Source organism: Oryzias latipes, chromosome 10 (genome assembly GCF_002234675.1).
Source record: "Oryzias latipes chromosome 10, ASM223467v1".
NCBI lineage: Eukaryota > Metazoa > Chordata > Actinopteri > Beloniformes > Adrianichthyidae > Oryzias > Oryzias latipes.
In genome coordinates, this window is record NC_019868.2 from 27418219 (window position 1) to 27443247 (window position 25029).

General features: G+C 42.5%; 2 protein-coding genes across 3 annotated transcripts in view; one reads left to right on the forward strand and one right to left on the reverse strand.

Annotated features, from left to right (window-relative positions):
• uvssa (UV stimulated scaffold protein A) overlaps positions 1 to 18435 on the forward strand; it is a 38385-nt gene extending 19950 nt beyond the window's left edge. The window contains exons 10-15 of one of the 2 annotated variants that reach the window (XM_011480545.2): positions 6694 to 6889; positions 7046 to 7180; positions 7316 to 7499; positions 7576 to 7687; positions 17525 to 17705; positions 17787 to 18435. In XM_011480545.2, coding sequence (XP_011478847.1) covers positions 6694 to 6889; positions 7046 to 7180; positions 7316 to 7499; positions 7576 to 7687; positions 17525 to 17705; positions 17787 to 17880 — 902 coding nt within the window. In that variant the 3' untranslated portion in view covers positions 17881 to 18435. The remainder of the gene's footprint in view (positions 1 to 6693; positions 6890 to 7045; positions 7181 to 7315; positions 7500 to 7575; positions 7688 to 17524; positions 17706 to 17786) is intronic. The other variant, XM_023959384.1, reaches the window with a different exon arrangement.
• A 408-nt stretch (positions 18436 to 18843) lies between these two features.
• nkx1-1 (NK1 homeobox 1) lies at positions 18844 to 24822 on the reverse strand. The gene is made up of 3 exons (XM_004073666.4): positions 24259 to 24822; positions 23201 to 23423; positions 18844 to 20953 (listed from the first exon to the last, which is right to left on the reverse strand). Exons 1-3 carry the CDS (start codon positions 24505 to 24507, stop codon positions 20208 to 20210), a joined length of 1218 nt encoding a protein of 405 aa, XP_004073714.3. The 5' UTR covers positions 24508 to 24822; the 3' UTR covers positions 18844 to 20207.
• Positions 24823 to 25029: the final 207 nt, after the last annotated feature.

Sequence of the window (25029 nt, forward strand, 5' to 3'; positions counted from 1 at the left end):
TCTATTAGTCTGTAAGTGGATGCATCAGAATGAAGCGGAGCAGGGAGACTATGGCCCTTGTATTTACTGCGTAACAAATAGGATATTTTTTAAACTGTTTTTTTTTTCTTTCTACTCCTGAATCACTACGATTTGAATTAAGGAATACTCAAAAATTCAATTTTAAGCTTAATTATATCCTACATTTTCAGGTTGAAAACACAATTTTCATTGAGTTGGTCCTTTAAAACATCCCTTCTACAACACGTATCGTTGGACACGGTCGTCTTCTCCTTCTTGGTTCTTGTATGGATCATGTTTGGCCTCCAGGCTGCAAGAGGTCACGCATTAAGGTCAATAATAGAGGGCCTGTTTCTTTTTATTGCTATGTCAGCTGCAATACAACATTCAATTTCCTTAAATATTAGTTTGAAAGCTGCCGTTCTTCTTAGCAGGTGGCGCTGCAGGCGACAGCGAGCATTCAAACCCCCTCAGAGCTGCTCTAGCAGCAGCCTTCAAGCGCCCCTCCATCACTGGCTTACAGAGAGAAGCTGTATTTATGTGTTTTGCGTTAATGGCTCCATAACCGAACATGTCGACAGTGCAGTTATCGCTCGGTCAGCCATATTGTTGCGGCGCGGCTGCGTGGCCTTTGACCTGCGGCCAGCTCTCCCCAGCTGCTTCCTGACTCATTACATTCTCACGGAGCCTCTTTACCTGCACCTCCCTCCATTACTAATCAATTAGAAGCTGGAGTAATTAGATAGTATCTGATGGGGTCCCAAACATCTGTGCGCATGTGTGTGTGTCAGGGTGATTAGTGGGCTACGTAATGATCTAGAGGGGCCATGCCAAATTAACAATGCCACCTCTTTAATGAGCCCCTATTAGCCTTGCACCCAGATTTTACCACCTGCACCGACAGGTCCTGCTTAAATCACACCTCATGCTCCGGCCATCCTTTAAGAAGACGTTTCTTTGTTTCAGTAAAACATGTTCAGCGCTTTAGCTCTTCTTCTTTGAGCAATTAGGCAGAACATTTGTTAGGAGGCCTAAATCCTCTCTTTGCTGCTTTCAAAGCAGAACTTTTGAGCATCTGATGTTTTGTGTCGTGTGTGACTCCCGTCTCTTCTGCTTCAGTCTTTGCTCAAGAGCTTTTGCACAACCCCAAACATGCCAACCACACAAGCACACAAGCAGAAGACTGTTATCCCTGTGAAACCCAGTTCTCTCCTGTTCTTTCTTCGTCCTTTGCCGCTGATGATCTGGATCAGGAGTTTTCTGTCAGTGAGAACCTGATCCAGCTTTACAGCAGCAGGGGTTGCTGGGAAAAACGTGGTCATTCTCGAGGATAACAAAAAATTGGCGGTGACGCAGCAGTTAGTGTTCTTGCCTCATTGTCCTTGTGGTAGAGGGTTGTGAGTTCAAATTTCAGTTCACCCAGTGGGTCAATTGCAGGGAGTAAATTCCACATACCTAGGTGTGTGACAGCTAATGGGACTAACTTTTAACTTTAACTTCAACTTCAACTTCAACTCCCCGTGCATGCATGGGTTTTCTCCGGGGACTCCGGCTTCCTCCCACAGTCCAAAAACATGCTTCATAAGTGGATTGATGATTCTAAGTTGTCCCTAAGTGTGAATGTGAGCGTGCATGGGTGCCAGTGAGGGATGGGGCAGCCGTGGTGCAGCGGTAGCTTTTGGCAAGACACTAAACTCCACCTGCCTCTGGTAGTTATGGATGGGAAATTAAAATGTATTTTAACAGATAATATTTGAGATGAAAGAACCATGGAACCACACAGATTACCTGCTTCCTTACCTGTCTAATGCTGGTTAACTGACCCATATATTCTGCAGAGGCTGCGACCTGTTTCACTGAGACCCAGAAACACACAGGCCTTTATTTACTTAAACTTTATTTATAAAGCACTTTTCATACAAAGATTCTGTAATGCTTTACATATTAAAAGCTTTTTTTTTACTTTAAAGCTAATAGCACAACAAAGACCTTCACAAAAATAAAGAAACAAATAAAAGAATACATAAACTCTGAATGTCTACATCCTTTAACATAAAACTAAAAACAGACATTAATACATAAATAAAAACATCTTATTGGGCAGGTTTGATCACTAAAAGTTAATTAAATATATAAATACCACAAAGATTTAAAATAAAGTATAAATACATTAAAAAAATGTAAATATTGAAAACATGTATTCCTATATTTCCACTAGAAGCCAGATTAAACAGGTGGGTCTTGAGTTATAAGTCTGTGTTTAACATTTTTTTAGTGTTTAATGCTTCATTCCAGAGTATTCTAAAAAACACAACCATGTTTGCAGAAGAAACTTACATTTCCTCTAGTTCACCACATGTTACACCGCCATAGAAAACGTGTGCGGTAGGTGCATTGGGAAGTGTTATGACGCCTATGATGCTGTCGTATCGTGTCCTCACGTCTCCTTAGCCCTTGTGCTATCTTAGATGGCCCCACCCTTCCATTGACGTGTTCTCCCCACCATGACAAAGGTGGATAAAGGTGGAGAGATTTCATGTAATCCATGGACACCAGTGAAGATCACAAATCATTGAAGAAAAAAGGTTCAGAGCACTGTCTAGTGGGTCTAGATGACCCAACTCCCAATGTTAAAGTACCTAGGATAGCACAAGGGATTACTAAGACGCAAGTACTGACCACTTGCTGACCCTCCGCTTATGCCGCATCCACGGAGCGTGCACGGAACACGCAAGTGCACGTAGGACGTCCACACAAACGACACTCTGATTGTCGGATTTTCTCATTTCCAACAGTCAGGTTGCACGCGAGGATGACACTCATATCACATTAACAGCACTACCAGTACAGTGAAAATTTCTACACAATATGCCTGCGTCACATTTACTTCATATACTTACAGTACAGACCAAAATCCCGAATGGGAAGGTGTGTCCAAACTTCTGGTCTGTACTGTACCTCTGAGAGTTTGAATAAGTGGAAACGACCTGTCAGCCTCAGCATGACGTTATAAAAAATGTGCATGAGCATTTTCTCACCAAGTGGTCTTGTTATTTCGTGCAGGTCCCGTACAGATTAGTCCATTTTTTGCCCACCCGTAAGGGCAGTTAGGACTGAAGTTTGTGAATTCACAACTAAGAGTGAGCGGTTGTGGTTTGGGATCAGCTGGGGCGTCATATTTAACGATGGCTGAGGATCATTTTTGAAGAGGCTAAAGGAGGGGCGTGTTTTTTAGTCTAATTTATAAACCTGTGAAGTGTCTCTGTTCTCCCCTTTGTCACATTAGCGCCTCCTTTCTGTTCTAATGTCTCTGACTCCTTTGCTCCCTCAGATGCCATTTCCCCGTCTTTCACTCTTTTCATCTCCGCCAGCGCCTCACATTTATCATTCCTTCACACTTCCCCTCCTCGTCTTTCTTCACCTGCTCCCTCCCTCCCTCCCTCCATATCTGGCCTCCTCTCTCCTCCTCCTCCTCTCAGCTCCTCCGTCCTGCTCTGTCATTCCGGTTATCAGTCTCTTTATCCCCCTCTCTGCTGTCAGGACACTATCTCTCTCTTTCTCAAATTAACATTTTAATTACAGGCCCTGCTTAACCCTGGGAAATCAATACCTCTTTCCGCCTTTCCTCTGTCTCTTTTTCCCCCCACTCTTTCTTTTCTAACCCTCTCACACACAAACTGTACTCATTTCCTGCATCGATCTGTGGCTCTTAACGCCCGCAACACCCAGAGAATCCCCCGTCGTTTGGAGCTCTCAAAGTGCAGATTGAGTCGGTATTTCACCATCCAACAGAGAATTAGGGATGATGGGGGGGGGTATGGAAGTCCAATGACCCTTCAGATTAAAGTGGAAAGTTCGAGTCTCTTCAGTCACATCTGCCACCATGTTGTCTTTCTTCCATCACCTGTGCAGCAGAAAAGTCTGAATTTACTTCATTTGTCTAAAAGAACTTTTTTTAACAACGCAAATATGAATTGGCTGAGCAGCTGCAACACGCTGTCCTGTTCTGCCCCTACCACCCTAGTCTGAGCTGCGTGTGACATGTTCCTGACATAAAGACACTTTTTTTTCTTCTCTGTTGCTTTTATCTCCTTAGCAACCATTCGATTTTTGGGTTGCCTTGGGATGACGAACAGGTCTATGTAATTTTTGAAGAATCTGCAAAAGTAGACTTTAGGATTTCTTCGACAACAGAGTTTTTTTTTGTCAAGCGCACCTGATATGTTCATATTTCATATTGTTTCGTTCAGCTTCAGTTACATTTGTCAAAACATTCCAGAAAAAGTTATGAGAGCAACAGGCAAACGCCACTTTTGCTAGCTGGCCACACTAACGCTGTTTACTTTAAAACTAACATTTTTTTATCCAAGTAAAGCTTAAGGAGTTAGGAGGCGATGGATCAAAACCCAGAGGAGGAGTGGGAATGTAAAAATACTAAAGATTTTTTTTTTTTTTTGTGGAAAATTCCAGATGGTCAAAGTGAAACTTTGGTTGTGGTTGTCGATCGCTCAAAGAGAAGTTTGCTTTTCCCCTATTGTGTGAAAATGTGAAGATCACTCAGCCTATTCCCTTCCTACTCGCTAACAGGAGTGCAAGTCTACTATTGCCCTAGATTTTGAAGTTTCAATTTGTACACCAATGCTCACTACTGTTTTTTTTTTCTTTTTTAAACGGCAAAAAGGACATCACCAATTTCCGTAAGTAAAAACCGAATCAATACGAGCATTTTATAAAGACTTTTCATTAAACCGCTCTGTTCTGAAGATGAAACCTGAAGTGGTTTTTAAAAAATAAATCAAAATACAACATTTTTTTCAGATAACTTGTTCAAACGCAACACCTTGTGGTCTACGTTCCACAATCTAGTGAGCACCGATGTACACTGATTTTTTGCAGAGACTTTTGGGAAATTTGTGGATTTTGGAATTGTAGATTTGAACTATTTACAAAATGGTCAACACTATATAGTGCACTATGTAGGGAGTAGGGAATTAATTCAGATGCAAGCGTAACTTCATACTTTACCACAAAATGGCCACCCAGCTGCAGGTGCTGTGGCCATCCCATAATAATTTCAAAACTTCCTTTGGATATTTCCCAACAGTGTGTTTTGGTATTGTTACTTAATTTTGACCTTTTTTTTCTTTTTCGCTCCTTAAGAGACGGTGATGTCGTATTTTTTGCCTCAAGGCCGTGCAGTAAGAAAGAAGAACTTCAAAAACAATCTTGTCGTTCCGGTCCAGAGCTGCGTCCAGGACTGTTGTCGGACAGAATTATAAAAGTTTAGACTTTTATTTTTAGAATCCTGATCAGAAAATACTGTAATTAAAAAAAACATTGTCTCAGTTCCTCTCTGGCCCTGCAGGGGGCAGCTCTTCCAGTGTTGCAGGTTTTATGTGAACCAAACCAAAACATTAATTATAAAATAAAATATAGCAAGTAGAAGAAATGAAAGTTTGATTCATTTCGTATTTGGATTATTTTAATTTTTAGTCAGTCTTTTTGAAGAACTGAGGTTTGTGACGGTTGTGACATCGGTTCAACCTTGAACTTGTTTTCTTTTTTCCTAAATGGTAGAAATGTGTTTTTTGTCCATTTCTTTTATTATCATTTCTCTTCTCAAAGTTAACTGTTTGTTAAATCCAAAGCCTTAAAACAACCTCTCTCCCTGACTCAGACAGTGCTTGGACCGAGCTGATGAGCGTGCCTTGTACTTCTAAGGTGTTTAGAAAAGCCTCTACTGTCTAAATGATGTTTGGTCAGTAAGTGAATCTGAATCAAAGCTCACAGGTCAGTCCTAATAATGTGAGGGATCAGCGAAGACCCAGCTGCTGTCTTCTGCCGGCCTCTGATCTCTCCTGCTGGATGATCTCATGGGTGTCTGTGCTTAAGTCCCCCTCAGCCCCCCAGAGGCCTGGTTTATCTGTCCTCGGCCACACACAGACTCTCACAGAGGAACATTTCTCAAAACTTTGAGAACAAAGCGGATCGGTCGTTGGCTGTGTCCAAATTGGAGGGCTGCGTTTTTCTTGGGCTGCACTGGAAGGCGGCGACCAGCGCACTCCAAATTCAACGACTCCTTCAAATGCGACCAACGAATTCTTCTTTTTTTTACCGATTTCAAGGATCGGTCCGGTGTATCCCTCTATGCTATACATATCCCAAGATGCATTGCGGCCGAACCTGGAGATTTTCTGACAACAGTGGTGGACTGTGAAGAGGGACCCGGAGTTCTAAATAATTGCACCTTTTTTATAATTACACCTCCAAAATTAAAAGTTGGATCAAATAAGCCAGGAAAACTTTGAGCTTGATGCTTGGTTCACTACTCCTCTCTGTTTGGAACTCAGGGTTGCTAGGCGACAGGGCATTTGCTGTAGGATAAAGACTAGACTCGTTCAAATTCGCAGCCGTTAACATCCGAAGGCCGCGGCCATTGAAACATGGAGCCTTGGAACTTGGACCCAACCGGGTTTTTGTTTACTAGACAACATAAACTGTTAAGTCTAGAAACCGTCAGGTCCTCAGATCTCGTTAGATCTGTTTATCATTTCGCGGAAGTCAGTTATTGTTTGTAAATAAAATCCTTAATTTTTTCATTTTCCGTCATCTGAGTTGACGGGGAATGACACAGATAACCCTAAAACTGTTCAATAAAACGGTCGATTTGGATGTTCTTCTCTCTGGCTGCAGGTCTGGATCCTTCTCCGTCCACCTCCACCGCCCAACCTAAGCAGAAAAGGCCTCCTGTTAAACGACCCGCGCCTCCTCCACCTCAAACCACCTCCCGGCGTCTGATGAGACTTTTAGAAGAACAACAGGATCCCACCTCTGCAGCTGCCACTCTGAGCCTCCTCAGGCAGAAGATCTCTCTGCCCCACCAGTCAAGGTGTCACCTGCAGCTCATGTCTTCCTCTGCACCCATAAATGTCTTCTTGTTTAGTTCTTGGACCCTTTTCCATTACACCCTCATCTTGGAGAATTCAAATCAAAGGCCCAGCTTGAACCAGCATTGAACTCTCCTCCTCCATCTCTTCTTCTGCAGCAGCTCCTCTGGAGCCGCTTCTTCTTCTTCTCAGAGCGCTTCAGGCCAACAGGCAGCTCAGGCTCCAGTGGTTCCGTTCGGTTTGGACCTCTACTACTGGGGTCAGGAGCAGCCCAACGCTGGCAAAATCATCAAGTAAGAGATACAAACAGACATGTTAAGATGACCTTTAGTTCATCCTCCTCACAACACCGGAGTGGTTTCTGCTACTAAAACCACAGTTGTTTTTAGAAATGCAGCTCTGAAGTCCTGCTGTCACTCTCTGTGCAGGTCAGCCTCACAGCATCAGTTCTGGGTTCCTGCAGAGGTGGAGGAGGAGGTGGAGAACAAGGAGCTGTTGGAACAGAGCAAGAGCCGATACATCTCCTTCCCCGGGAGGTTCGTCCCTGTCAGTCACTTCTGCCGGGCGCCGCTGGGGAGCGGGAAGCTGTGCCAGCGGCAGGACCGCCTCAAGGTGAGCGCGCGGCGACGGTGACGCCGTGAGAGCTCCTGGAGCTGCCAGGGGTTCAGCCGTGTCTGCCTGTCCTCAGTGTCCCTTCCACGGCCCCATCATCCCCCGAGACGAGGAGGGCCGACCCTGCAGGCCAGAAGACCGGCAGAGGGAGGAGCAGGAGGAGAGGAGGAAGAGGGAGCAGGAGCCTGGTGAGGGCCTTTTTTCAGCTTCTCAGGATTCCAGATTTTATGGTATTTATTAGCTTTACACCCACTTCTGACAGTTTTGGTCTACAGATGGAGCTTCTCTATCCTTTGTTTTATTGATTTTTCTTTCATGAAGCATCTTTTTGCTTCTGGTTTATCTTCTTTTTTGTTTTCTGTTTTCATTCACTGGCTTTTCTGGAAGCCCTGAAGAATTCTCACAATGGCCTCCATAAAATATATAAAAATGTAATTTACTAACATCTGATTTAGTTTAGAAATGTTATTTTAACTCCAAAACGTAAAATAAGCTGATATACTAAAAACAAACCAACAAAAACGCGTCTCTGTTGTAATCAGTAACTCTCCACTACAAAGTAATCCCTCAAGACAACAAATGTTATGATTTAAAAATACATAAAATAAATACATTTTATCACAATAATAAATGTCACTTTGTTTAGTTTTCATAAAATTGGTGGGAGAAATGCTGGCAAGTGTTTGTGGAACTGCTATGAAAGCAGAATGCAAACATTTGACTGTCCTGGAGCGACTGGACTGAGCGAGAGACTCCGCCCCCTTTTTGCGTTCCAAACAGGAAGTACCCGCCAGCTCAAATCCAATAGACTTCTGTAGAGAGATAAACAGATTTTACTCAGTCATTCTATTGGTCAGAATTCTTTCTCTGATACTTTTTTTTAACACATTCTTAATAATCCTAAAATTTTCTTTATTCAAGTTATAAACTGGCCAATCAGATGCCTCAGTAAACCATGTGGTGGCCCAATTGACAGATTCTCCCGAGCCCACTTTCAGTGGAAAGGGTGTGGCCTTCAACCAGCTCACTCCTGAATGGCGGGAGTAGTTGCCATACAAACGTTGTCTCTGTACTGCAGAAAAACGGCGACAAAATTTGCTTCATTTCACTGGAGTAAGGCCTTTTCTATGGGTGACACCGCACTCGATCAGTCCAGTTTTCTTGTACAGTCAATGTACTGTCAAATTTTATTATGAAAATAATAAATATCTGCTAAACTAAAGGCTGGAACCGACAAGAAAACTTTTGTAACTCTTTAAAACAACTGACCAAAAGAAAATGTTGTTCAAAGTAATATTTTTTTTGTTTGTTTGCCTCATGTTTGGCTGCATTTGTGTCTTTTTCAGATGTAAAATTTGCCAAAAATGACAATCCCTTTAACGCAATTTTGTTCTTTTCAGAGATTTTTTTTCTGTTTGCGTTCGAGAACATAAAAACGTTTAAAGCATGCTTGGTCAGCATGCCCTGAATGTAAAGGCATACATACATTTTTGTTGCGAGACCTAAGGGGATTTGTTGGCGTGCCAATCACTAGTACATGGTTTGTGTGTGTCTTTGTGTGTGTCTGTGTGTGTAAGGGCATCAGTGTTTCCTCTGAATGCCATCTTTCTGTTTGTGTTTTTTTGTGTGTGAGATGGAGAGGCTCTCCCATCTGCTGGATGTCCTCAGCCGACTGCAGGGTCTTGTTAACCAGCAGTTCAGTGTGTTTGTGTTGGGGGGGGCACTAGTGGTGGTGGGGGGGGAAAGGGGTGCCATGCAGTCCAGTGAGTTGTGAAATAGCATCTTTTGTTATCAACTACAATATCGATCCATGAGGCGATCCCCCCCACACACACACAGATCAATCTCATGGTGGTGGGGGTGGGGGGGTCTGACAGAGCTGATGGACCGCTGGCCTCAGCCCCCCCCCCCCCCCCCCCCCCCCCCCTTCACCTCCTCTGTCAAATACCCGCACACAAACAAACAGGAGGACGCCGAAGTCCGCTTGAACTGTTTCTAGTGTCGCCGTGGAAACAAGTCCATCTAGAGAAAAATACTTTTTTTTTATGTCTTTCTTTCTTTTCCCCGAAGAAAAAACAATTTATAGGCTTTTTTGAGCCGAGGACACTAAAACTCACAAATTTACACCTAAAATATGGAAATTAGGACGTTTTCTCAGGAAAATTCCCATCATGCCCCATGGTTTTAGCTAGACTTCAGTTTTATGTCTGAATTCAGGAGGCAGTATTGACCACCACCTGTCTAAAGTTTGCCTGGAGATTGTTGAATCTTTCAGAATTATGACACTTTTCATTTTTCCTTTCTCCTTCATTTGCTGAAAGTTTTGTGGAAGGGTAGGGGGACTCGAACCTAAAACTGGGTCACATGACGCCCGCTGGTTTCAGTCTCAAACCGTCAGACAGAGCCGTTTGAAGCTCCTTTGTGACAGACGGCAGCAAGCAGCTGAAACAGGAAATGAATGCAGACAGCTGAGTGGACAGTGGGTTGCTACCAGAACTTATTTCTGTTGGGACGGACGTTTGAAGCTCTTCTATGGGGTCAAATCAGGATCAGCTTAAAGTGAATCAAAAACCAGATTATAAATGTTAGAAAAAAAAATTGAAAACAGTTTTAAACTTGACAGTAAAATTGTTTATTAGAAAAAAACTAGATATTTTTTTATTTTTAAATTTGAAACTTGTATAAAAAACTGTAAAGCTAAAATTGTTACCAGATGGAAAACGTGTTCATTTGTAACAGCTGCTGTTTTGCATTTTTAATTTGGTTTTTGTTTATTTCTCTCTTTGCTTTCGGTCATCGATTTACTTTTGGCTTTCGGAGTCGATCTTAATTTTATTTTTGGGGGTGGAGCTTTGAGCCCATTGGCTACCGGGACTTTCGCCTGTGCCATCCCTCCTCTGATGTGGCGTGATTACGCTCCCCCAACGTCGGGGGCAGGAATTGAATTGAACTGAAATGAAACTTAAAATTGAAAACCGAAAGCAAAGTAAAGATTATTATTTTACTTTTTAGTTACATGGTTGGGTTTATAGTTTTTTTTATTTAAGTTTCAAATTAATAAAGTTTCAAATAGATTTTTTAATTTACAATATTTACCTTGTGTACTTTTGAGTTTAAAACGATCTGGTTTTTCATTCTGATCCCGATTTGACCCGTCATCTTTGTGGAGGTTAATCTTTTTTTCTGTTTCTATCACTTCTTCATTTTAACTTATCTTAAATTATGACCGACACAAATTTTCACGCGTGCGGACGGCTAGTGAAGTCGCCGCACACGATAAAATAACCGTATTGCTCCATTTTAATTCTTTTTTTGACAAAGTCATGTCCGAATTCCTTCACTACTCAGTGCGTTTGCCATTATGTAGTGCTGTCCAAATGTACAATTCCAAAATCGAGTGCCCAAGAAAATTCCCAGAAGTCCCAGCTGCTAAATAGACTGGCAAATATAAACCACAATGCATTGCGTTTGAATAATTTTTGCGAAAGAAAATGCATATGAATGTATGATTTTATTAAATCATCAAACTTTTCATCTTCAGAACTTAGTGGATTTATAAATGATTGTCCCAAAACGCTCATATCAATTAGATTTTCACTTCGTGAAATCGATTACGTCACATTCGGCGTTTAAAAAAACAAAACAAAAGTAGTGAGAGTGGTGTCCGAATTGCTTTAGATAGTCCCGCGCTATATTGTTTTTAGATTAAGTTTAGGTTAGGGCGGGAATTCGGACACAAGCGTGGACAACAAAACATCTTCTTCTATGAATACACCTACATGAAAGAAGGGGTGTGCGCCCTCTAGTGTTCAACCGACGCATCGATTTCTGATCTATGCAACTGCTTAAACATTCGATATGCTTGAAACAAAAATTACATTTTTGGTAATCAGGAATAGAAATTAGTTATTAGAAATGAAGAGAAATTAACAAAACAAGAAAAACAATTATTAATAGATACCCACAGTTAAACTTAGTGTAGCCATCAGCCGTTTTTAGAACAGATTTTATGTTTTATGTATAATTGCCGGTGTGAAGCCAGTTGAGACAACTGTGTTGTTATGTTCGGCTATGTAAGTAAAATTCAATCGAACTATTATATGATTTAAAACCCATAAAATGCTGCTTACGCTCTTTATTTGACTCTTCGACGTTTTTGTTGGCATCTGACACAAACCGTCAAAACCTCTGACGTGAGAAGCTGACTGACAGGGCTGGGAAGGGGCTGATGCTGCCAGCAAACGTGGACGCGCACGGAGACGCGCACGGAGACGCGCACGGAGAAGCGCGGGGCCTCCGTGCTCAGTGGTGCGTAGCTTAGAGATGAAGCCACCAAAGACCCCAGATGCCTGAGTGGATGAGTGTGTGGCCGGCCCCTGCCCTCACACACACACCGACACACACCGACACACACTGACCCCAGCTGGAAGGGCTAAAAGGTGTTGACAGAGAAAAGAGCCCTGCTGCAGCACTGATTAACCGTCCTGTCTGCTTTTTTTTCTGTTTCTTTTCCCTCTTTTTGCGTTTGCTTCTGATTTAAACTCTCATAGAACAGAAACACAAATTCAGAGCTGCTGTCTCTCTGCAGATGTGAGTCTTAAGAGCTGCTTTAGGCTTTTGGAAACTCGGGGGTCCGTTCAGACGAAGGGGGTCAAACCTGCTCATAACCGCCACATCTGCCGGTGTGTGTTCTGACAGAAGGAGGCGGCCTCCACGCCGCCACCATCAGGCTGTAATTACCGGGCATTACTGCAGGTTTATCTCCCTTTCCGCCGCGGTACATCATTAAACCGGAGGTTTCTCTTCGTTTAGATCGCCGTTGCTCCGCATTACCGCCGCTTTTACTTTATCGCCCAGAATTATGACACTGCACTTTTCATTAGCGCCCGACCCGGATCCACATTAGCCGGCAGGAGGCTGTTTACCAGAGCGGCAGCGGCTCATTTACGTTATCGGCTGTAATGACTTTCATTACACTTCTCAATCAGAGTTTTTGTTCAACTTTAAGGGGATTTAATGGCTGCAAGAAGAGAGGAGATTAAACCAAACCAATTCCTTCATTTAAATGCAGATACTTTACTTTTAAGCTGCCAAAAAAAAACATTTAATAAAGAGTTTAAAGACCCACACGAATAAAAATAATATTTTTGAGGGTTTTTTACGTGCTTTTGGCATTTTTCTGATGAAAATGAAACTCAAAATTGTGTTTGAGTGTTTCTTTAGTCAAATTTTTGTGAATCAGACAAAACATTTTGTTAGAAAAAGATTGTATTTGCAACGCAGAAAATGGAGCGGAGCCACGAGCTTCCTGCCCCATTCTGATACATGGACTCGCAGACAAATAGATCCATGAACGTCTTAGTTTTCCTCGTCTGAGGATCAGAACTGGTAATGTTAGGTTGGGGGTGTGAGGGGCTGTAAGCTAGAGGGAAAGCATGTAAACAGAGAGCTCTCATCAACGGGTAGAGAACGGGGGGCGGGGTTACTCAATACCAGTGGTTCCGCCCACGACTTCTAACAAACTCCTGCTGCTTTGCAGAAACTATATATTAGAAAACAACACAATTTTTTTTATTTTGGCTCAAAACTACGGTGGCCGACAGGGCTCACACTTTATACAGAAGAAACAACCCAACGAAATAACCCGCAACACAACGACATAAACGCAGCAAGAGCATAAACCGCAGCACAAAGGAAATGAGGACTTTGTTTTCCTACCGGCGGAAAAAAAACAATTCAGTTTCAAACTATTCGGCGCTCCTGAGGGCTACGTGACATTTGGACAGGATTAAGGTGTTTTTTTACTAGATAACGTAATTTCTTACAAATATACGTTTGTCTAAAGATCTATCAGCTCTCCACATAGTGACATCTGCATCTAACGCTCTTTGTCTTTTTTTTTTTAAAGTACGACTTTTAAGTCGTAAATTTACAAGTTTTTATCTCATAAATGTACTACTTAAAATCTCTTAAATTTACGATAAAAAAGTCATAGATTAACGAGGAAAAAACACCAATGTTTTCCATTTATCGGAGCATAGCTTGAAGACGAAATATGTGGAGCCTTTTGTGAAGCTTTATTTCCGGATATGTTTAAAAAACAAAACCTTTGGCGACTCAAAATCAGATTATTTTCAGTGTATTCGGCTTTCCAGGGTTCGGTGTGGATAAAGCAGAGTTTCATCTGTAAAATAAGGAGCTCAGAGACACGTTTGGGTGTAGAGGATCGCTGCAGCCTTTATTCTCCTTTTCATTCACACACCCTGACGTTCATGTGTCATCTTACGTCATGAATCTGTCATCCAAACATAAATGCGGAAGTAAACAGTATTACATACGCCCCCTCCTCCAGATAAAACGTCCTGTTTCAACATAAAACAATAAAGAGGAATGAAAATAGTCTGTTATATTAGTGTTAGAACGTGAAAAATGCTAAAAAAGTGGTCCTCTTTCTCAGACGGAAGCGTCACACAGACGTAGAGATCTTATCTTTAATGGAGGAAGAAAGGCTTCAGGTGAACAGCTGCAGAGACACCGGTGTCTTCATCATCGAGCTGCAGAGGTCCTGCAAACCACCCATCAATAAATAAAACATGAATAAATCATAAATCAAACAAATGAGCTTCCAGACACAGGGCTCCAGACTAACTTTTTTCACTAGGAGCACAGTGGCCCCTAACTGAAAATTTTAGGGGCACAACCAGAAAATTTAGGGGCGCATACCGTAAATCAACATGCTGACCAAATCTACTAATTTCCACTGTATAACTAATAAATACTTTAATAATAGATGCAGAAATAAGAATGTGCTGTTTCTAATTCAGTGTCACATTTTATTCTTCACTTTTGAAAATGCAACAAGAAGGTAAACTGACAGCAGCATCGCTGTCATGACAGTACAAATAGTAAAGAAAATGGATGGAAATTTATCTTTGTGACACCAAATAGGTGCAGCCAAGATGCACAATAAGCGTGTTTGAGATCACCCAGGTGAACTCAACGCTGCACAGATCACCTGGTGTGTGACATATATTTTTGTTTTTGCTCCAACATCAACTGTCAATCATCACAAAAATATCGCGAGAAAGGGGCAAACCTACCCGGACACAGCTGGAAACTGAACTGACTGAAAGCTGCCCTACAGACTACAAAACAATGCATTATGGGACATGTGTCCTGATGGTTTTTGTAGTTGAGTGATTAATTAAAATAATTTAAAATACCAATTCATAAAAAAAGGCTACATGCATTACAAAACATTAAAATAATCGTAAAATAAATATATAATAACACAGATCACACTAAGGGGGAGAGGAATATTAAAACGAAATTGAATGTTTAGGACAACTCCAACTTCCTGTTGTCCTTTAGTCTTGCTGCAGATTCGCCTTTATCCCACAGCGCCCCCCCCCCCCCCCCCCCCCAGGCCTGGTCTCCCCAACGATCCAGGCGAGGTGCCGGTTCATCTCAAACACGTCTATCGTTGCATTTTCCCCACGTAGCCCCGTTTTCAAGCCCCGTTAGCTGTCACGCATGTAGGTGTGGGACATTTATTCTTCCAGCTGACCCGACTCCCGCGGGAGCGGTGTGCTGCCGTAACAGCCGTGCATAAACCGTTTGATGCGCCGCCGTAACCGTAACCAAAACTTAACCTTCCTCCGGGTCTGTGTGACCCAGAGAAAAGTTCAGCACGGACTGCATGTATTTAGAAAATTACGAGCGAATAGATACGTTCTAGAAAGGAAAGTAAGGAACTCCTTAATGTGGTCCGGGGAGGGAGGGGGCTGTCAGGTGTCCTGCTTTCAAGCCCTGTCATTGTCCCGCCCCCAAGAGTCATTTACCCCATTGTGATTGGTTGGTCATCTCCGTGCACGACAATGAAAAAGTGTCATTCATTAAAACTGGCGGGCTGCAGTAACATTAAATTTTCATTTAAGGCGGGGGCTGCAAAATATCATCTTTGGGGCCGCAAATAGCCCGCGGGCCGCGAGTTTGAGACCCCTGCTGTACACTCTGGCACTGGTACACTAGCCGCAGGCCGGAAGAACGAATCAATAGTTCGCTTATTCATAGTTCAGACGCACATATCAGGTTGTGATGACATTTGTCTCCGTTTCCTTCCCACAGATGTTAACGCGCGCGCGAATATCTCTAGGCCCCGCCCCCTCCACATATTTTAGCCACTTCTTCCACTTTCGGCTTCTCCCATCAGGGGTCGCCACAGCGATCGAGTCGCATGGTAAATTTGGCAATGTTTTACGCCGGATGCCCTTCCTGACGCAACCTTCTCAAACCGGGCTTGGAACCGGCAGAGGTAGAGAAGGGAACAGGGAGCAGCCCGGAGTCGAACCCGGGTTTCACGGACGGAAGGCGCCGCAAACCAGCACGAGCTAAACTGGCTCCTTACAGTGACTTATTCTTCTCACACGCAGTGGCCGCCTCACAGACGGGCATCGCGCGAGAGTGTGTGCTCGCGTTTCATGAGTATGTGCGCGAGTTTGTGTGTCTGCCTGCGTGCGTATGCGCTCGCGTCTCAGATTATTTCATTGATCATTGACGTGCCCCTTGCACATTTAATGTATAAAAAAATACGGAGGGTGGGGGAGGCAAATTTACTGGTCGCACATGTGCGACTGGATGTAAAATTCAGTCGCACACTCTCAAATTTTGGTCGCAAAATGCGAGCAATTGGTCGCAGTCTGGAGCCCTGAGACATTTGGAACGTTGAGTTTAGTGGGTCTGCTCTGCTACTGCGCGGCGTTCACCTGCTGCTCTTTATGCTCACTTCCACTTTAGTCTAGTAAAATTACGAGACTTAAGACTTAAAATCTCCTAATTTTAATTTTTTTTTTTTGGTGGTTATTTTTTTCCCCCCGCTGATAGGAAAAAAAAGTCCTCCTTTCCGTTGTGCTGCGGTTTATGCTGTTGTTGCGGTTATGTTGTTGTGCTTCGGGTAATTTCGTTGCGTTTTTTCTTCTGTGTGTAGTGTGAGCCCTGTCGGCCACCGTACAAAACATCATAATCATGATCAAAAGACCACCGAGAACGCTGTGAAAATAGATCAGAAGATGATCTTTAAGCTGCAGCTTGTACATTATTCAACATTGTTGCACACATTTAAACTTGAATTGTATAATTTTTGTTTGTGTGTGAACGCATCGATCTGGTTCAGTGTCAATTTTTTATAGAAGTTGAACCTGATATTTCTATTAAGATGCTGTTCCGTGGCTTGAAGAACCTCCTTTAAGTGTAGCCTTGTTGTAGGACTGGGTGATAAATCGATTTTATCTAATAATTTAAATTTGCCGTTCAGGAAGAATCTTTTGTGGAATCAAATTTTTTTTTCCCAGCATCCCACTGCCTTAAGCTTCCGTTGTTCGGAGTAAGGTCAGCCCAGCCATGAAAATGGCAGCTAGCAAAGAGGAGTTTGTTCCCGAAACGAGAACAGTTTCTCCTGTCACTTGGAACTGGTTCGGTTACGGTTGTGAGGTCAAACTTGGAGCATCAGATACGGTTGGAGGCTGTTGTTACCGAAAGTGGGAGTACGACAAATTAGTTTTAACGGCTGAATCAGAAACCGTGTTCCTCTCTACATGAAATGCGCTGGCTTCCAGCTCTAACAAACCTTTTTACTGCTTGTATTTAGTTGCACCTTGTGTTCAAGCCAAACTTAAAATGAAAGAGTTTTTGCTTAAAAGAAAGAAGAAAAAAAAGTAAAGTGGAGGAAATGGAATAAAATCAGGAATGGAATTTGGGATTTGGAAAAGATGTGAGATGTTGGTTTTTTTGGCCTCATTGCCCGGCTCTACTTTGTCGTCTCACTTCCACTGCATCAAATTTGATTTACCTCCTGGAGCATCTGGAACCTCATCAGCCTGAGTTATCATCCCAGAGGCCGTTTACAGCTGGACTTTGGGGCGACGGCGGAGTTTATAGGACTGGGGGGAGGGGGATCGTGTCAACAGGAAGAAGTTATTACCCTTAACGGCGGGCGGGTGACAGGTTAACGGATCTCTGTGTCGCAGACTGGCGAGATGCGGAGCTGATGCGCGACATCGAGGCAGCGACGGGGGAGGACCTGGGCTCCGATCGCTTGGGCGGGAAAAAGAAGAAAGGGAAGAAGAAGAAGAAGTACCCCAACCTGAGCGACCTGAAGCAGAGCAGCGACACGTCCCGGTCCAGACTGGAGAGGAAAGTCTTCAACAAGTACGTGGGGGCAGCAGGCATGTCCTGTGAGGAGGGGGGCGGGGCTTAGATCACCTGACGAGCTTCTGCTCCGTTCTGCAGGAGCACCATGCGCAGAGTGGCTCAGGTGCTGAGCAAAGCCGACAGGAGGAAACACGACAAGTTCTCCAATCAGTTCAACTACGCCCTCAACTGAGCCGCAGGTCTCCACCGCCAGACCCCTCCCACCTGAGACCTGCACTTCTGTGGCATGAGGAAGACATGATCGCCATGACGACGGAGAGTCAAACTGTTCTTTAACAACTAAACTTTGGTGCTCTGGTCTTATTAAATGGAATGTCATACATGTGGGATGATTTGATTGGATGTTAGAAGAAGTTCAGGGATCTACACCTCAAAGTCCTGATGAAGATCCATCAGCAGCAATTTACCAACTTTTAAGCTACTTTTTGTTGTCGTTTTTCTCCTACTGATTATGTTTTCGCTTATTTTCCCGCTCAAATGAAGTTGATGTTTCATTGTTTAAATTAAAAATGACTTATACTTCCCAACACATTTACGTAAATTGTGTATTTTTTACTCAAAAGTTTCTACTTGACACTAAAATATCAGATTAGTCCTGTTCAATGATAAATACTTAAAGTTATTTAAAAAAAAATAGAAACATTTGATTTTCTTTTACATAAATAACATCTGTATACCCTGTCAAAGGTCTGAACTGTTCTGCTTCACTAAATATTCTAAAACTTGCTGAATCATCTTGAATTTTCTGTTTAAGAATCTGTTTTTAGGTTTCTCCAGTGGTGAGAAGTTCCCAAACATCCACGCAGATTTATTTAACTCTGAAGAACCCATGGGGACATTTTTTTAAGTATATCATTATTATTATTATCTATTTTTGGCTGTCTAAGTTTGGTTTATTAGGCGCCTGTTGATTGCTGCTAAAAACAAAAATCTGTCAAATTGACTTTAGAAGCCTAAAAGGAAAAGGTTCTTTTGTTCTCAGGGGTTTTCACATCTATTGTTCGGATAGTTTTGTCATTTTAATTTTTTCCACATTATTATTTCAAGTTTTTGAACTAATTTCTATTTATTTAATTGTTCAGAAAGGCTGAACCTACAATAAAATGCTTTTTTTAACATCTGGTATTTTTCTGATTATGGAGAACGAATACAAAGAAAATTAAGCTTAAAATAAGTTTGAGTATTAATTGATTCGATTTGTTGTGAATCAGGAGCAGATGAAAAAAACGCTGTATGAAAAAGATCATATTTGTGACGTAGAAAATACGCTGGGTGGGGCCACAAGATCTCTGCTCTGGTCTGGCTGAGTTCTAATGCCGCTCTGCAGAAACTATGGGAGAAAACAACACAGATATTTTTATTTTGGCTAAAAAAAAACAGCATCGTCATAATAATTTAAAAAAAAAGAACTGTGAACACTTTGAAAATAGATCAAAAGATGATCAGAATCGGGTCTTTTATAAGCGTTATATGTGGAGTCTGGTTCTTATCTCAGACCTGATCGTTTTTCTTTAATGTCTGTCTCTAAACTTTAAGTCTCCTGTTGAATATTCTATGAAAAGGTGACAGATCACACGATTATGGCATTTGTTTCAGTCAAACTTTGGTTTGTTGTAGGAATGGATACTGCACTGCAAAAGCAGGTACCGTAGAAATAAGTCCACAATTCTTCAAATTTGAAAAGAGTTTCCTTAAAAAAGCAAAAAAATAAAATAAATCTGCTAATCGGGTCAGAAAAATAGTCAAGATTTCTTATTTAAGATCAAAATGTTGGTCACTAATGCATGTTTTGTGAAATTATTATGCTACTGAAAAACATTTTTGATGCGATATTTTTCTTTCAAGACAGAAAATAAGATATTTCTTGACATACTTCTATAGGGTTCAGTTTTTGTGGTTTTATGTGCTTAAATGTGCAGATTTAATGATTGTTCACGTTTATTAATATGTATTTCCCAGCTGAAGTGGAATCCTCTACGTTTGTTTTTGGTTTTTTTTGGCATCATCGGTCACATGACACCAGAACTACCAGCAACCCCCCACCCTCCTTCCGGTTGGATGAACCCCTGACATCCTTCCACCTCCCGACACGAGCTCGCACAACCACATGGAGTTCCTCTTTTTTTGTTTTGTTTGGTTTTTGTTTTGTTTAATCATCAATATCAAAGGACAATACCATGTGGAGGAATCGGCACATCCAACCCGCTCCATGGAGGTCAAAGGTCGAGGAAAGGTCAAAACAATCACAGCTGGAGATACACAGTACTGACAAGGATCAAGCCATTCCTTAAAGCATAAATGATGGTTCAGGCTTTAAATAAAATTTAAAAAAAGACATGGAGAAGGGAGAAACCATCTAGCTGTCTATCACATGGTTTAAAAGCATCCAGAAGGTGTTACAACATAGATTTATGTACAGTTTCTGGTAGATATTCTATCAAAATAATCCCTTTAAATTAAAGCCTCCCCCCAGTAAAAAGTCTGCGGTGGGACACTTGTCTACAGGTGTGTGCTGTAGAAGGCGGGGGCGGCGTAACTCTGCGTCCCCAGCATAAACGGAGACAGGACGTGGCTGGCGGTGAGGAAGGGCAGCTGCACCAGGCTCCCTGCGGGGGGGTGGTGGTGGCCGCCGTAGCCCGCATGCATGGCCAGGTGGCCGCTGACCGGCGGGGAGGGGCTCAGGGGGCTCAGGCCCCCCAAGCCTCCTCCGGAGCCTCCCCCTGCGCCCCCGGCGCCCCCCGCTCCTCCTGCTCCGGTGGGGGCAGAGGTGTCGGCTCCAGGGTTCTGCTTCTTCCACTTGGTCCGGCGGTTCTGGAACCAGATCTTGACCTGGGTCTCAGTCAGCGAGAGGGAGAGGGCCAGGTTGAGGCGCTCGCACACCGACAGGTAGCGGGTGGACTTGAACTTGTTCTCCAGCGCCACCAGCTGCTCGTAGGTGAAGGCAGTCCGCGCCCTACGAGGCTTCCCCGATTTGGAGTCCGAGCCAGAGCGCTTCCTCTTGGGCTTGGCCCCCTGTCCTCCCGCGGCCTGGCCGCCGCCCATCGGACACCCCGAGCCTCCGCCGGGGCTCTTGGCGTCCCTGCCGGGGTCCGAGTGGCTGTGCTGGCCCAGGTCTCTGTCTCCATTGGTAGGAAGAGCAGAACTGCTCTCCTCGCTGCTGTAAGTCCCGTCCGGAGCCTCGGAGTCTGGAGTCCCGGATCTGTGGAAGTCGTCCTCCTCCGGGCTTCTGTAGACAAACCCCTCCTCTGAAAAACACAACCAAGACCTGAGTCCAACCGCAGGAAGCTGCAAATCTGCATTCAAGCAGCCATACTTTCAATGAGAAATTTCATTTTAGCTCAAACTAAACGTGCAACAGTCTGCAGAATTTCTGCAAAAACTAATCGGATCCACTCAGGGATGCATGGAGAATCATCTGCTCTGAAAAACATGGAAGCTGCAGAACTCCACAGGCCTGACAGGAAGTGTCCTGCCTCTTCCTCACAATAGTTTACAAGACTTTTCCCATCATGCATCTCTCCACATACCTGAACACCTTTTATATTTCTGATTTTATCCACATGTATCTAAGACATATTGTTATATATTTTTATTTCTGTTTTAACCCAGAAAGCACAAATATACTTAGTTTTATCAAAATAAATTCAAGAAACATTTACAGAGGAAAAATAAGACAAAAAAACTCAAGTAAATCAAGTGGTTTTCATTTTTGTGTCCATTTTACTGGTAAAAAAAAAAAAGGGAAAATTATGATTCCAAGTTAAAATAATTTTTTTTTTACAGAAACCAAAGTAAATTTGGGCCTAAGTTGAATCACACTGTTATTGTTCACAGCTTTATTTGATTAGTAAAGTTAATTGTTTTTAGAGTTTTCAGATAAAAATATTTAGTTAAACTATAAAACGAATTTATTATTTTTTGTGATTTGGTAAAAGCCAAATTGTCCAATAAAACTTTTTTTTAAATGTGTTTTTAATATATTAAAATAATAAACCTAAACCAAATAGTGAAGTGTACTTTCTTTTTATATATTCATTAATTTATTTAATTTAAAGTTTTAACGGAAGTTCCGTTGGGTCGTTGTGAGCATGCGTGAGAAAAATGACGGAAGGCCCGATCAGCTGGACAGAAGCCGACCAGAAACGACGATGTGGAAGAAAAAGGAGCGCGGGTTCTCTTATTTTTTAGAAAAAATGTCCTGGAAGTTCAGTCGATCAAGACTTGGAAGCAAGAAAAACATCCATAAGCGGAGAAAAAGATGAATTTACGGTAAGAAAATGAAGCGGAAACAACGTACCGAAACAAACAGAAGGCGCAACACTTCGGCCAGCAGTTTTAATACAAAAATAAACCATAAAAATGATGTTTGTTTGATAGCATTTAACAGATTGGCTTATATAATTACCCCCGTTTAAAAAAATTCAAACTGTCACAAAAGTCACATCTTTGATCTTTAAAGGTTTTTTTTCTGATTTAATTTTATTTGATTTTTTTTCTCTCTAAAGCACAGAAATAATCTGAAAATTCAGTGAAACAAAACCACATTTATTTTTGAGAACTTTGTTTCAAACACCAAAAAAAAAGAAAATCACTGAAAAAATATTTAATACAGTTTTGAAAACGAAAAAGAGACAAAACACTTTAAGATTAAAGATATTTTGTTTTTGTTTTTTTAAATAGTTTTGATAGCTGGTTTCAATTTTTAGAAGTTTACAAACATTCTCTAATTTGTCTTTTTATGCAAATGTATCTTTTTCCATTTTTCTCTACATAAAACTATCAGAACTTTTTTCGTTTTTAGAAAAATTACATACATTTTATAAAAGGGGAAAGGGACTAAATAGTAAATAAAAAAACATATATACATTTGTTTGGTTAAAAACGAACTTCAATAGATTTTTTTAAAGAACCAGATGATCAAAAAGTTACACGTGTAAAATATCAGCAGCTGATTACAGATAATGGACTTCAAATTTCCCACAATAAAGACCTGCTATTCACGGATCAATAACACGCACGCGCGCACATTCACGTGCACTGCCTGTTACAAATCTTATTCAAATGCTCTTAAAGATGCGCCCTTTTGTTTTGAAAGTTAAATCTTACTTCCTGTTTTAAACGCTTGCATTTCTGTGTTTGAATGGACTAAATCATTATTTTAAAATGAGCTTTTAGTCGTTTTGTGTCTCAGCTGTCCGTGAACGCCGCTTCAGCGCTGTTATTTATTCCCGACATTGAACGCATCCTCACGTGAATCTGAATTTAAAAATGAATTTAAGTTGTAAATAGAAACGAAAATGTAGTCAAATGATCGCTATGAATTGGTTTGAGGCATTTAAACTAGAATGAAACATAATTGAAGATTTGTAAGTTTAAAAAAAAAGGTTTTATTTTTTCTCTGAATAGGAAAAAAAGGTTGTAAGAAAACGAAACAAATAGAAATAGGCGCGAACAGTTAGTGTTGTTTGTTTGTTTCCTGAGTTCGGACTTACTGCTCTGGTATTCCTCCGCTCCGTAGCAGCTTTTGCTGGCCTCCATCCGGACCTCCCGCTCCGCCGAACCTCCTCTCTGGTTCCGCGCCTCATAGTCGCCGGGCTCGCGCTCGCGCTCGGCGCGGAGGCTCGTGAGCTGCTGGTGCCGCCGGCTGCTCGTGAACTTGTTTGGGTCCAAAATGTCCAAAACGGAGAAGGAGGTGGTTCGGTGGACGGTGGGGCCCTAAAACACGAGATCAATTAAATGCATCTTTAGGAATTATTATTGATATAATTACTATTTGAAGGTTTACGCAAACAACCATAACAAGAACAAATCAATGGCAGAGATTAGGAGTAAAAAAAATCTGTCATGTCCTTTTTTCACTGCATATTGTTATTGACTGATGGTCATATTCTTAATTTAGTTTTTTAAATTCGATGTCTTTAAGTGTGAACTTCATTTTCTCACACACTGCCTTTCCTGTCGCTCAAAACCCAGAGATCATCTGGGATTAGTAATCCGGTGGGTCCCGTAATCCCACATGATTTTCAACAAGAAACTCTCTCGATGAATGTTTAATGTTTGTTCTGTGCTTTTCGGAGGAATGCTCTTATTTTCAGAAAGAATCTTAAAAAAAACAACAACCGGAAACTGTTTTGGAGTTTATCTTTTTAACATACTTTATGAATGTTTTTTTTTTTTTTTACTTTTGTCTTGATGTATTGAATGTTTTTATAATAATTATTAATAGAAGATCCCAATATTTTTGTTCTTAAATTACAAAAAATGATTTATTTCTACAGGTTTCAAGTCTTATTTGATTTTCAAATTTAAGTTTAAACACAAATGACAACTGTCAGATAGATTTTCAGAAATGTGGTTTTAAAAATGTTAAAATAATTAATTTAAATCTTTTAATATATCTACCATGAATGTGCTTTTATTGAGCCGAACTCCAGATATTTTCATTCTAAAGAAAATAAACAAAATACATTTTTTTGTATTCTTCTTTGACTTTTCTTTTGGTTACTTTTTTCTTTCTTATAAATATGAGAGTCCGTGATTCGGTCTGTACCTGTGGTGGCGCGGCCAGCACCGGGTTGGTGGGCGGCGGTTCGGAGTGGTTCTCCGCGGCCTGAGCGTCTCTGCCTCCGGTCAGAGCGCCCGGGAAGAGCCGCTTGTCCTCGGCGGGAGCTCCGTCCAGCGTCTCTCCGGTCTCTGGAACCCCCAAACTCTGCCCCCCGTCCCCGCCGCACGGCGCCCTGTCCCGGTTCGGCACGGCCTGGACTCCATCCGGTCCCGGTACCGCTCTGTCCCTGTTCATCACTTTACTGTCCCATACGCTGCTGCCTGTGCGGATCCGGATCGGGGGAGAAGGAAGAGGAGGTGCAGACGGGGAGGACCTGACGCCTCAAGGGGGTCCCGTCCCGCTCCCCATCAGGGTCTCCGCAGCCCCGAAACTTTTCCACAGAGGGCCCACGCGAGTCCTGGTCCGGCCAGACGACGAGCCTCTCCTCCTGCTGCTCCTCCTTCCGCCGCGCGCGCAGCTTCTCCGGGGGTCTGCTGCCTATGGTTACGTGCCCTCACGCGCGCATCCCAAACCGGAGCTCCGCACGCGCCGTGTGTCTGACCTGGCTTAGGCGCGCTCTCAGGTAGTCTAAGAGCAGCTCGCGCCCCTTCTCTCTCCCCTCCTCTCTTGTGTCCCTCCCCCCGGGGCTCTCGCGCATATTCACGCGCTCTTCTTCACCTCCGCGTCTCTAATTGGCTACAAATTAATCCCGCGTGCCCTAATTGGCTATTATCTCGCTGCTACGTGCGTGAGGCGGCCCCTGCGTCTCTGCGCCGT